This window comes from Diceros bicornis, chromosome 7, assembly GCF_020826845.1.
Source record: "Diceros bicornis minor isolate mBicDic1 chromosome 7, mDicBic1.mat.cur, whole genome shotgun sequence".
Taxonomy (NCBI): Eukaryota; Metazoa; Chordata; class Mammalia; order Perissodactyla; family Rhinocerotidae; genus Diceros; species Diceros bicornis.
In genome coordinates, this window is record NC_080746.1 from 40,579,512 (window position 1) to 40,593,495 (window position 13,984).

General features: G+C 46.7%; 1 protein-coding gene across 1 annotated transcript; it reads left to right on the forward strand.

The window, feature by feature from the left end:
- The first annotated feature begins 1,192 nt into the window (after positions 1 to 1,192).
- LOC131407927 (elongation factor 1-alpha, oocyte form-like) lies at positions 1,193 to 3,999 on the forward strand. The gene is made up of 7 exons (XM_058544521.1): positions 1,193 to 1,336; positions 1,496 to 1,675; positions 2,168 to 2,464; positions 2,560 to 2,710; positions 3,024 to 3,280; positions 3,439 to 3,673; positions 3,798 to 3,999. Exons 1-7 carry the CDS (start codon positions 1,193 to 1,195, stop codon positions 3,917 to 3,919), a joined length of 1,386 nt encoding a protein of 461 aa, XP_058400504.1. The 3' UTR covers positions 3,920 to 3,999.
- Positions 4,000 to 13,984: the final 9,985 nt, after the last annotated feature.

The following is a 13,984-nucleotide window of genomic DNA, read 5'->3' on the forward strand; positions in this document are numbered from 1 at the left end:
CAGTATGGAGATTCCTCAAAAAATTAAAAATAGAAATACCTTATGATCCAGCTATCCTACTACTGGGTATCTACCCAATGAACCTGAAATCAACAATCCAAAGAGGTTTATGCACCCCTATGTTCATTGCAGCATTATTCACTGTAGCCAAGACATGGAAGCAACCCAAGTGTCCCTCGACTAATGATTGGATAAAGAAGATATGGTATATATATACCATGGAATACTACTCAGCCATAAAAAGAGACAAAATCGTCCCATTGGCAACAACATGGATGGACCTGGAGGGTATTATGTTAAATGAAATAAGCCAGAAAGAGAAAGACAAACAGTGTATGATTTCACTCATCTGTGGAAGATAAACCAACACACGGACAGATAGAACTATTTGGCGGTTACCAGGGGTTGGGGGGGTGGTGGGCACAAGGAGTGGAAGGATGCACTTATATGGTGACTGATAAACAATAATGTACAACAAAAATTTTACAATAAAAATTAATTTTAAAAAAATTATACATTTTAGCTAAAAAAAAAAAAAAGTATTAATGAGCTTCACCCACCCTCTCTTCATCCAAACACTCAATTGGTCAAGTTAGAAGTCCCTGAAATTGGGCCTAGGGCTAGGGAGTGGCATTTTCTAAAAGCAATTTGGGCTATGGTTTCTGATTCGGTTGGAACCAGAAGGAGGGGCCAGTGCTAGGTTTATAAAAGCAGAAGGCAAGAAGTTCACTATCTTTACAGCTGCTGCAGCTCCTGCTGATCTCTGGCTCAAGTTTGTTTCTTTCTTTAGAGGTAAGGACTTATAGGGGACAAGCTTCAAATCATAGAGAGCATCAAGGTCTCTTGTACTAGAAATTAACTGAAGGGAGGAGGGGATTAAAGGAATGGGGACTAGCTAAGCCCCAGATGTTCTGGAGAAGGCCCACACAGGAGAAAGGATGAACTAGGACTGTTTGAAAGTACCCACTACAACCCTGGGATTATAGTCCAAGAGGTTGAGCCTGGGCAAGTCAGTTTCACTTTTCAGCTTACTCCTACCATCTCCTAGCCTCTGGGCTGGGCACTGATGTGGGGAGAGGGTGCTGGATGGGAGCAGAGTGGAGCGGAATAAAGGAAGGGGGCAAGCCTGGAACATGTGGCCTCGCCCACCTCCACTGTTTTTTCCAGCAGTGACTCTAGAGAACCCACCACCATGGGCAAAGAGAAGACCCATATCAATATCGTCGTCATTGGCCACGTGGACTCTGGCAAGTCCACTACCACCGGGCATCTGATCTACAAGTGTGGGGGCATTGACAAGAGAACCATCGAGAAATTTGAGAAGGAGGCAGCAGAGGTAAGGCAGCCACTGTGTCTAGGAGTTGAGGGGAGTGGGGGATGTCCTTGTGAGTGGGTCTAGTTGCAGAGTACAGACAGCAGGGTGCACTCTGCAGGTCTGAAGTGTTAGACCTGTCTGCTCACCATCAATGCACTCTACTCCCTCACCCTTCCCCAGATGGGTAAGGGCTCCTTTAAGTATGCCTGGGTGCTGGACAAGCTGAAGGCAGAGAGAGAGCGTGGCATCACCATAGACATCTCCTTGTGGAAGTTTGAGACCAGCAAATACTACATCACCATCATCGATGCCCCAGGCCACAGGGACTTTATCAAGAACATGATCACTGGCACTTCCCAGGTAAAGTAGTCCATGACCTCAGAGGCTTCCCTATGGGGGTGGGGGGAAAGCCCAGGCTTTATTTCTGAGGCTTGTGGAAGGACTATCATAAGCCTTGGAAGGGTTTTTCTCACCAATGACAATCAGCAATTCTGGAAGAACTGGAGGACAGAACTGAGAGTCCCATCTCTCTAATGTGACTCAGACAGTGTCACCCTTTGGAACTGGAGCAGAGACCAAATTTTCTGAAACCCAGACAAGTAGACCACTTGAGGTCCTGGAGGAAGGAGCTAAAGCTCATTTATGGGACTAGATGAGAGTTTAACTGGGAAGCAGGACCCCTGTGCCTGGCAGCCAGGGGGTCGGTGAATACCCGTGGGCCATCTGTAAGTTTCTGGGAGCGTCCCTCAGCTTTACAAAAGGATCTGGGACTGCCTAAAGCTCTGGGAGGCTTCCCAGCCCGTCCAACACCCCCTCCCCCATCCCTTTGTCGTCCCTGTTCCCGCTGTGCAGGCCGATTGCGCCGTGCTCATCGTGGCGGGCGGCGTGGGCGAGTTTGAGGCGGGCATCTCCAAGAACGGGCAGACCCGCGAGCACGCGCTGCTGGCCTACACGCTGGGCGTGAAGCAGCTCTTGGTGGCGGTCAACAAGATGGACTCAACCGAGCCGGCCTACAGCGCCGCGCGCTTCCAGGAGATCACCAAGGAAGTGAGCGCCTACATCAAGAAGATCGGCTACAACCCGGCTGCCGTGGCCTTCGTGCCCATCTCGGGCTGGCATGGCGACAACATGCTGGAGCCCAGCACCAACGTGAGTGCGCCGTGGGTGTGCAGGTGCAGTCGGTTCTGGGGAAGAGGCAGCGCCGGGAATCACTCCCCAGACTCACCTCTGCTCTGTCCCCGCAGATGCCCTGGTTCAAGGGCTGGAAGGTGGAGAGGAAGGAGGGAAACGCCACCGGGGTGACTCTGCTGGAAGCTCTGGACTCCATCCTCCCGCCCGTCCGCCCGGTCAACAAGCCTCTGAGGCTGCCTCTGCAAGACGTGTACAAGATTGGAGGTGACCGAGGGCTGGGTGGGACTGAAGGGAGACTACTCCTTTAGGAATTAGAGTGAGCTTTGGTACCTGACTGCCGGGGTTCAAATTCTGACTTGAATCCACAGCTTCTGAGGTAGGATAAAGTACAAAAGCACTCAGCATTTCTAGCTCACCCAGTACATAGTTTGAATAGCCAGTGATCCATTTGGTGCTTCCTACTAGTTCTATAGGTGGCCCTTTTTTCCCTGAATACAGAACCAAGGGACTTCCCAGGAAGCCTGTTCTCGCTGGGTGGGTCTGGGACGATTCTGACTGCCGTTCTCCCACTGGACAGGCATTGGCACTGTGCCTGTGGGCCGTGTGGAGACCGGCTTCCTGAAACCTGGGATGGTGGTCACCTTTGCCCCCACCAACCTCACCACCGAGGTCAAGTCTGTGGAGATGCACCATGAAGCCCTGCCTGAGGCCCTGCCTGGCGACAACGTGGGCTTCAACGTAAAGAATGTGTCTGTGAAGGACATTCGTCGTGGAAATGTGGCTGGAGACAGCAAGAACGACCCCCCCGTAGAGGCTGGCAGCTTTGTGTCACAAGTGCGTGCCCAGGAAGCCATGGGATTTAGGGGAACGGCTGGTGGGAATGCTTCTTCAGAATTAGTCCTGATTTTGATTGAGGTCCCAGGTTCATCAAGATTTGGCCCCAGATCACATGTGCCATCAGTCTCCTCTAATTCCACCTCTTCACCTGCCAGGTGATTGTCTTGAACCACCCTGGGCACATCCACGCAGGCTATACCCCAGTGCTGGACTGCCACACAGCCCACATCGCCTGCAAGTTTGCTGAGCTGAGGGAAAAGATTGACAGGCGCTCGGGCAAGAAGCTGGAGGACAACCCCAAGGCCCTGAAGTCAGGTGACGCGGCCATTGTGCAGTTGGTCCCCACCAAGGCCATGTGTGTGGAGACCTTTTCCAAGTACCCACCTCTAGGTGAGTCAGGGATTGCTACTGAGTCATGGGAAGAAAGCATCATCACCTATGACTGAGGCACGGGCTGAGCAGAATTTCTTTCCATGCCGCTTTCCAGAAATCTCATTCTTCATTCCTCTTCCAGGCCGTTTTGCTGTGCGGGACATGAGACAAACAGTGGCTGTTGGAGTCATCAAGGCAGTGGATAAGAAGTCATCTACGGCTGGCAAGATCACCAAGTCGGCAGTAAAGGCAAGCAAGAAGTGAAGTGTGTCCCTTGCCGCCGCCTCAGCAACCTCCACTATAAAAATTACTTAACATTCTATGTATTTATCAAGTAAGATTAATAAAACCTATTTAATACTGACTTTCCTGGTTTCTTCCAAGGAGGAAAGCATGAGGTAAATGGGACACCTCTAGGTAGACTAACAAACTATAATTTAAAGCCCATGGGTTCATGCCCCGGGTTGTGAAGATGATTCAGGGTCCTCTACCTCATACCCAGGGCTCTATCCCACATTTTCTCCCATTTCCCTCAAGCCTAGTCACCTCTGTCTGGCCTGTACTCCCTGTGAAGAAGTGGAATTTCTGGGAGGTGAAAAGTATACTCACAATAGCATAGGGCAGAACCTCAGTGTCAACGGGTTAGCCCAACACCACTTTACTAGTATATGTGGGTTTTGGTGCCAGGTGCTTTATTATCCAGAACCCTGATAAAACAGCCGCTACCAAAGGTCACTCAGCTAAGAATGGGGTGGGAACTCTACAAACTGTTTGGAAGCTTGGGCTCGAGCTGCTGCCTAACATGTTAGTTTAGGTTAGGTTAATATGCCAAGAGGGGGGCTGGCCCCGTGGCATAGTGGTTAAGTGTGCGTGCTCCACTGCTGGTGGCCCGGGTTTGGACTCCAGCATGAGCATCGATGCATGGCTTGTCAGGCCATGCTGTGGCGGCATCCCGTATAAAGTAGAGGAAGATAGAAACAGATGTTAGCCCAGGGCCAGCCTTCCTCAGCAAAAAGAGGAGGATTGGCATGGATGTTAGCTCAGGGCTGATCTTCCTCACTCACACACACAAAAAATATGCCTAGAGGGTGAGGAATGAATGGATGGAACTCTGTAGACATTGTTTCCTAAATTTTGTTTTCCATTGATGGACGCAGCAGGATAACACTTCATGGAAATTAACAAGCTAAGTTATGTGCTCTTCAGCATATGCTGGAAGTCAGGTCCCCAAGGTCTGCTTATGGTGTGTTCTTTGTCCATTAAATATTGGCGCTTACCGTGTGCCAGCTGCTGTTCTGACCCCATGGACTAACCTAGTGGCTGGAGACAGGCAAATATCATATTTGTGATATCGTGATCAGTGCAAGAAGAAAGTGAGCAGAGAGATTGGTAGAGGTGGGAGTTGACCATGAAAGATGCAAAGCACTGAAGTGTATTCCAATAATCCAAGCAAGATGGCGACATGGAGGGGGGAGGGTCATGATGGAGTTAAGTGGCAAGAAATTCTACTGAATATATTTTGTAGAAGTTCTGGAATATATTTACAAACTGACAAATTTCCTTTTTTTGTGTGTGAGGAAGATCAGCCCTGAGGTAACATCCATGCCGATCCTCCTCTTTTTGCTGAGGAAGACTGGCCCTGGCCTAACATCCGTGCCCATCTTCCTCTACTTTATACAGGACGCTGCCTCAGCATGGCCTGACAAATGCATCGATGCATGCCCGGGATCTGAACCCAGGCCGTTAGCAGTGGAGCTCGCACACTTAACCACTATGCCACGGGGCCGGCCCCTGACAAATTTCTAAAAATTAGATGTGTGAGATATGAGGAAAGGGAGTCAAAGATGACATTTGGGTTTCTGGCCTGAGGAATTAGAAGGATGGAGCTTCTATGATGAGAGGTGGGGGTGGATTGCCAACTAAGAGGTGCTGGTCTGGAAAGACAAGAGGTCCAGGCTGAGATAATCAGGGGAGTAATTCAAATATGGAAGTGGACTCCCTTGCCCATAAGCATCTGCTGGGAGGTGCTAGGACATGCACATAGACCCTGCGCTCCTGGAAAGAAATTAATCAACTGTAAAGCAATCATAATCAGTTCTTTATTGGAAAAACCATTAGTCTATAAATTTGAGAATGCTATTAAAATGTGTCAAGACCTTGAAGGATTATTGGAGTCCTTTCTGAAGCCAGGTTGGGAATATCATTTCCTGCCCATTCCTGAGACTTTAATGTCCAAGATTTAGACTAGGAGCACAGTGGCCTATTTTTCTCACTGATCAATAACATTACCTGTTCCTGCCTGTCAAGTTGGCTCCCTCTCAAGTGCAAATCTCCAGGGAAACCCCAGACCCAGCACAAACCTAGAAATAATAGCAGGATGACATATCAGAGCTGTCATTATGCCAGGCATCAAGAAGCTCTCCTGTCTGCAGGCTGGAAAACCTGTCAAATTCCAGCTGTTGTCAGCACGCATCTGCCTAACAGGACCTGGACCAAGGTTTGGAGTACCTCAAGCCTGTCAATGTCGTCAAAGGCCACCCAGCCCGGGTAGGGGAGCCAGACTGGTTCAGGAGCTGTGGCAAGGACAGAATGCAGATGGTTCTTCTATGAAATTCCCTAGCCTCTCCTGTGGCCTGTGCAAAATGGCCATTCCTTTTTTTGTCCTCAGAACACTTTATTTATAATTCTATAAATCACAACCAGAATTTTGCTTGCAATGATTGGAGAATTAAACTTCCAAATTAGCAGTGTCTGGCTTCCTAATATGTACTCAACAAATATTTCTTGAATAGGGAATGAATGAGTGTCAACATATGTTTATTGAAATAAGTGAACAACTGTTTGAAGGCCAATTTACTCTTAATTCTCAAGAATACCCATGGTTTCGATGCTTGTTTCTTAAGAATGCCTTTAAAAATTCAATTTGAAAAGAAAACTAAAAATACCATGGTTAATCCTCCTAAGTTCCATAGTCTCTCTCTACTCAGTAATTCCTCACTGGGGTGGGAGCAAATGTTGCTGGTAGTTGATGGAATCTCGTCTCCTTAGAAACTCCAAGAGAATTTCTGTACAGCACTGCAAAGACCTGCCGGAATTCGCCAAAGTTTGCACCAACCCATGGCTATAGCCCTTCAGACTAATATGTAAGAGCTCTGGCATTTCACCTGAGAAGTAGTGCCTGTCAGTCCAGGGCTCCCTCCTTTAGTCCTTAACATAATGTTGCAAATGGATCTAAGGCACCTTGGCAGTCACAATTATTAGGCACTTTGTTGGCAGGTATCAGAGGCCTCCCCTTATTAGATCTCCCCACATCCGCACGGGAGACCAGTCGGTACAATGAAGCAAATCTCACTGAATTCTCCCACACATACTTCTATTAGCAGGCATAAAACAGTCATATGTGTGTTGTATAGTTTGAAGTCTCAGCCACCTGTCCTTTCAGCCTCTGACGAGCACCTTGCACGCGGGTAGATGACAGCATCTGGCAGTAGGATTCAGCTAGCCTTTTACTGGGGCACAGAATCTCCTGAAAATGACTCAACACAGGATGGACTCCTTGGGTCCTGGCTGCCACTTTGAAGGGTAGAGGCTTCTGGGCTCACCTGTTCATCCAGGAAGGTGCCTGTACTAGTTCTAGTCAACCCATGTGTCAACTCTACTCATTCCACCACTGAAAAATCTTTGCTAATATCCATTATGATAAACAACAAACCCTCTGGTGCTGACTGGAGATAAATAATGTTGAGGCTTGTCTGAGGCATGTGGTAATAGCCACCTCCCCACCCCTCATCCCACCCCTGTGGGGACTTCTGATTACTCTTTCAAATGCTAAACTACCTCTAGAGTGTATGGTCCCAAGTCGGGAACTTCAAATGTTAAACAACCAACCCTACCATGTAGAATAAAACTATCCTACAGACCACATACCACATTAGAACGCTCCACATGGAGTCCTTGAGTCCACTCTTTCCTAGGTGGTCATGCTGCCCTGACCCCACCTCCCACCCTCTTCCTGGAGGCCCGATTTGCTCCTGGCAGCAGCTTTCCCTCCACTCATGGATCAGTGCTGGGAAAGCTTCCCTGCCGTCACTGTCACTGGATCACCCTCTCAGGTGGAAGCCTGCTGTGCCCTGCAGTTGCCTCTGTTCCCAGCATTCCCTTGGCTGCAGAGCTGACTGTCTCAGACCCCAAAGGAAGCACTCTGGCTCCCTGCTTTCTCCCTGTCCCTCTGTCTGTCAGCCTCCAGGGCTCTAAAAAACTTCCTATCTGGTTGGCTGTAAGCCCATCTCCTCAGAGCAAGTTGGGAGGCTCTGCAGCTCCCAACCTACCACCGGGGTCATCTGTGCCTGTATGAGGGAGCTTGTTCTGGGCTGATGCACGGAGCTCACTGGACCCCAGCCACTCAGCTCTCCAGGCTGCAACTTGTAGCCCCTGATCCTGCAGACTCCCTGTGGACACCCTGCTTTCCCCATCTGACTGAGGCCAGGAGGACGGGGAGTCACTTACCATTCATTCATTCATCTCCACTTTTACCAGACATCCGGTAATGACAAGCGTGGTTGAGCTGGATTGAAGACTTAGTCCTGATCACCCAGATCTCACAGTCTGGCAAGGAGACAAACAAGCAAATAGAAAGTTAAAATATGATGTGAGACACGCTGTGATAGGGTAACTTCAGGAGGCCATGGACAAATGAAAGAGGGGCACAACAAAGCTTAAGGAATCAGAGAAAACTTCTTGGGAATATTGACCTCTAAAAAAAGCATATATAGAAGCCCAGAGGGGAGCCGGAGCCAGGAGGGCATATGGCTGGCCTGCAGAATGGGAATGCCAAGAATGGTAGGTCTTTGAACAGCCTTGATGTCAAGCTAGGAAGTCTGGGCTTGGTGGTGAGGAGGGCGAGGAGCCATGGAGTGCCCAGGTCAATGCCTTTCCTCTAAATGAGAAGTGTAGGCTTTGAGCTGTCTCAAAAACTTAACTTGGGCCCGATTGCATAAAGAACACTGTGACTTGACCTGACCTGATACTTCCATTCGCGGCTAAGCAGTCAGGGTACCCCCGCCCACTTTCATTAGGCCTGAAAGGGCCCAGTAATGAAGGCATCCATGTCATTGGCATGGAAACAAAAGAGCAAGACTCTACCAGACTGAGACAGTCCCTTCCCAAGGTAGAAGCTAAAGTGAAATTCTAAAATGACTCTATTGTCATTTGTCTGAATACAATTGATTTCTTCTTATATTAAACCAAGTCCCAGATTCCAGAAACAGAAATCCAAGCTGCCATTACCCATTCATACGAACAATTGGTACTTTGGCCTTGTAGGGAGATGCACCAGCTCGTGTTTACAGAGCTGTTTGCATTTGATGATGACAATATAATACAACTGAGACAAGTCACTCTTTGGAAAAATCTGTTTTCCTTCTGTTCTGAGAAGAAAAGTCCCACCACATCAGACAGAAGAATCATGTCTGGCATTCACACACAGCAGTAGACTAAGACCCTCAAAGAGAAATCTGCCCCCGCTCCTGTTTACCTATAGGCCACCTAGGAGTTGGAAATATTTCCAGAGAAAAACTTCAGACCTTACTCACTCACATTCCCATTTCCCATAACTAGCCAAGTCCTAATTATTCCCTGTATTGTCTCTGCGGCATTAGTTTCGTGAGACAATGATGTGTAAGACAATGGTGTATAACTCAAACACAGGGCCAATCTAAAGAGGAAACTGGCAGCGGGCTCATGGGACGATTGCATTATTCACGAAAAGACATCAGAACAATTGGACGATAACAGTAGATTTGAAATCACAGCAGTAATTACAAGACAATTATCCAAAATGGTGTAATTGCTACAGGGTGTGTGGCAGAACCTACAGCATTTGTGCCACTTTCTTTTAATGCCACGATGAAAACTGGTCTGTATATTGTCAGAGAAAATTCTCCAGAAGAAAACATTTGTATTCCCTCCTCTGTACAGCTAGCAACTCGAGTCTAAATGAACGATGGAGCCTGAGGCCATGCTTGTCTTTCAGAACTCTTGCCTTGCTTACTCCAACATGTGCTGCTCTCAGTTTTTCCACCCTGTTGAATCCCACTTTTTCTAGATGATGTCCATCAGCCAAGGAAACTCCATATGGGGCAGTGGGAAGTCACTTGATTTGCAGGCAGCAAACTAAGGTTTACTCACTGTTTCAATACTTACTGACAGCATAATTTAGTATCTGTTTACAAAGGCAGCTATCATGTGCCGAGTGCATAAGACATGCAATATACTTTTCAGGCCTTTTCTTATTTAACTCAACTTCAGTGGGTCTTGGTTTCCTTTGTATCATTTATTCAACAAATATTTATGTATCCAGCATCTTCTTTTTATCAGGGTCTGTTCTGAGAGCTTGGGTTGCATCAATGACAGAGCAGAGCCCTGTCTTCTTGGAGCTTACCTCGTGGGAGCCATTTGCACAACCCTCGTGGATGCAATATACTGTTGACAGCACTGGCACAGCCAAATGCAAATTGGTATCAAAACATTTGCCACCTCTTTTCTAATCTCTCTTCTCTCCTTCCCCTTCTATTTCTCTCTCCTTTCCTTCTCTGCTGTCTTTGCTTTAGAACTCTGAGTCTTTTCAAATCAATTCAACAAACGCTTCTTAAGCACCTATTAATTTGACAATATCTTGCAATATTTAAAATTGGCATATCCTTTGATCTAATAATTTCACTATTAGATCTTTAGTGTATGGTATACTTGCACTGGATTGCTAAGCTATGTTCAACGATATATATTGTGGTGTTGTTCGTGACAGTCCCAAACTAGAAACAATGCAAAATATCCATCAATAAGGGGACTATTAAATAAATTAGGGTGCATGCATACAGTAGGATATTATGCAGCTGTGAAAAGAATGTGCTGATTATGGAAACATGTCTGGGGACTCCCATGAAGTGAAAAAGGCAAGAGTCAGAACAGTGTGTACAGTTGGATATCATATTTGTAAAACAAATTTCACATATATATAGAAAAAAGACTGGAAGAATATGCACCAAATTATTATATAGGGGTGCCTCTGGAGAGTAAGTTGGGGACAGGAAATATTTTAGCTTTCTTATTTACTTGTCTTCTGATTTAAAATGTATATAGATTACTTTTATAGTTAAAATTAAAATATATGAAGAATATGGATCATGTCCCTAGCCCTGGGCAGTAGACATAGAGATGACAAGGAGGGCATGGCTTCCTGCCGTGGAGGACTGTGATGGTTAACTTAACATGTCAACTTGGCTGGGCTACGGTGCCCAGATATTTTGGTCAAACATTACTCAGAATGAAATCAGTGGGCTTCTAGTAAAGAGGATTATCCTCCACAACTTGGGTGTGTTTCATCTAATCAGTTGAAGGTCTTAACAAAAACTGATCTCCTCAGAGAAAGAAGAATTCTGCCAGCGGATTGCCTTTCGGCTTGAACTATAACTCTTCTCTGAGTCTCCAGACTGCCACCTACCCCATCAGATTTTGGACCTGCCAAGCCTCTGCAATCATGTGAGCCAATTTCTTTTTCTTTTTTTTTTATGAGGAAGATCAGCCCTGACCTAACATCCGATGCCGATCCTCCTCTTTTTTGCTGAGGAAGATTGGCCCTGGGCTAACATCCGTGCCCATCTGCCTCCACTTTATATGGGACATGGCCACAGCATGGCTTGACAAACAGTGTGTCAGTGCGCACCCGGGATCTGAACCCACGAACCCTGCGCCTCCAAAGTGGAGTGCGGGCACTTAACCTCTGTGCCACCAGGCCAGCCCCTGAGCCAATTTCTTAAAATAGACTTTTCTCTCTCTATATACACAACCTGTTGGTCCTATTTCTCTGCATAATCCTGACTAATACAAGGAGCACGTGGTTTAGTGGTCTAGTGACACTAGTGACACTCCCAGGGGAGGAGTGATTCTTCCAGGCAGCCCCTGAGGCTAAACATGTGATCAGTGGGTACACCAGTGGGTGACTTGGGGGGTGTTGTAGAGCTCCGTAATCTTCAGCCACCCCAAGTTAATGTAAAACCTAAGAGTGTGCTTGCCCTGCAGAAGCAGTTTCAAGCAAGTCCTCATAGGACCTTGCGGAGATTGCCTCTGGAGAACAAGTTATGAAGTGTTAGAAAGTGCCCATTCCTTGTGACAAGCAGGGGGCTGGTCCCTGGCCTCGAGGTCTCCCAAGGCCCCTTGGCAGCATCCATGTCTCCAAGGGGTCTCATTCTCCAACACAAGCCACCTGCTTCCCTCCCTCACCTGCGCCCACAGTGGACAGACCTACGTCCCAGGGATGTCCAGAGGAAAGTGGTTCTCCTTCTTTCTGATGCCAGTCTCAGAAGATGAGGAATTCTTCTCATTCCTGTTCCCCTCAGCTCTCCAGCTTGGAAGCGCCATCTTCCGTGAATCATCCACGGCCCTCAAATATAAAGAGGGCAAATTTTTAAAACTTAATTATGGTGACTTTGTAGAGGCAAGAAAAATGTTTAAATATACAGAGTGAAAAAATAGAATATGAAATGATGTCTGTACTGTGATTACAACTATGAAAAATTATGCAAATGAATGAAAGACGGTAAAGTAATAATAGAAAATAAAAACAGAAATTGTTAGGGTGGTAGAAGTATGGTGAACTCTGCTCCCACAACAAAAGCATATTTAGTATTGCTGTTGTTGCTTGTCAATCAAAAAGGGTCAGTCAAAATGGAAGAATGGTCGAGGACATGGTTGGTTATCTCACTGGGCTTGTTTCTTACTTCTAGGCCTTCTTGAACTAGAAACTAGAATCTTAGCATGTGCCAAGCACCTATGGTGTTTGCACCTGTAAGCAGCATCTCATTTAACCACCACCTCAATTTGGTAAGGTAGATATGGTTTGTTAACAGATTTTGAAATCCAGGTGTCGGTAGGGTTGGTTCCTTCTGGAATTTCTGAGGGTGAATCTGTTCTGAGCCTTTCTCCTAGTTTCTGGTGGTTGATGACAATCCTTGGTATTCCCTGTCTTGTATACACGTCACTTTAATCTCTGTTTCCGCCTTCACATGGCATTCTCCCTTGTATGTGTGTGTCTGTGTCTCTTCTCTTCTTATAAGGACAACAGTCATACTAGATTAGGGGCCACCTCAATCCAGTGTGGCCTCATTTTAATTTGCTTACATCTGCGATGACCTTATTTTCAAATAAGGTCACATTCACAGGCACCAGGGGCTAGGACTTCAACATATCTTTTGGGGGGACACAATTCAACTCACAACAGAGGGAGTCAAACCCAGGTCTCTCTGGAACCAAAGCTATGCTCTTGGGTGGGGCCCGTGGAAATCTTGATAGTATAATTAAAGTAGGGATTTTATAGGTACGAAATGAGGTAACAGATACCGGAAAATCATTGTAACAGTCTTGAAAATGCATGCTGGATAATTGATGCATTAACAAGAAGCATCACAAGTACACTGGAAATATTTAAATAAGCAATGCTGAAATAATGAGAAAAATGGGTAATTAAAGTATAGTGGATTGCAGCATATCTTCTGTGAATGCTGGGTTCATCAAAAAATGAATTTAGTTCTTGAGCTTTTTTTAATTTTTTTATTTTTTGTGAGGAAGATCGGCCCTGAGCTAACATCTGCCAATCCTCCTCTTTTTTTTTTTAATAATTTTATTTATTTATTTAATTTTTTCCCCAAAGCCCCAGTGGATAGTTGCATGTCATAGCTGCACATCCTTCTAGTTGCTGTATGTGGGACGCGGCCTCAGCATGGCTGGAGAAGCAGTGCATTGGTGCGCGCCCAGGATCCGAACCCGGCCCGCCAGCAGCGGAGCGCCCACACTTAACCGCCAAGCCACAGGGCCGACCCGATCCTCCCCTTTTTTTTGCTGAGGAAGACTGGCTCTGGGCTAACATCCATGCCCATCTTCCTCTACTTTTTATGGGACACCGCCACAGCATGGCTTGACAAGCAGTGCGTCGACGCGCACCCGGGATCCGAACCAGCGAACCCCGGGCCGCCACAGCAGAGCGTGCGCACTTAACTGCTTGAGCCACCGGGATGGCCCCTAGTTGTTGATTTTTAACTCTGCAAGTACTCATTGGAGACTAAAAAGTGTTGTCAGCCTCTTCCTGTCAAGGAAAGTGAATGGAATTTGTTGGTAACTCGATATCACTGCCGTTATATATATATGGATAATTTATTCATCCCACTTGTCCCGGTACATAACATCAAATAATGAAATAGATTTAAACGCGCGCGCGCGTGCACACACACACACACACACACACACACACACACACACACACACAATTACAAAGGGAGC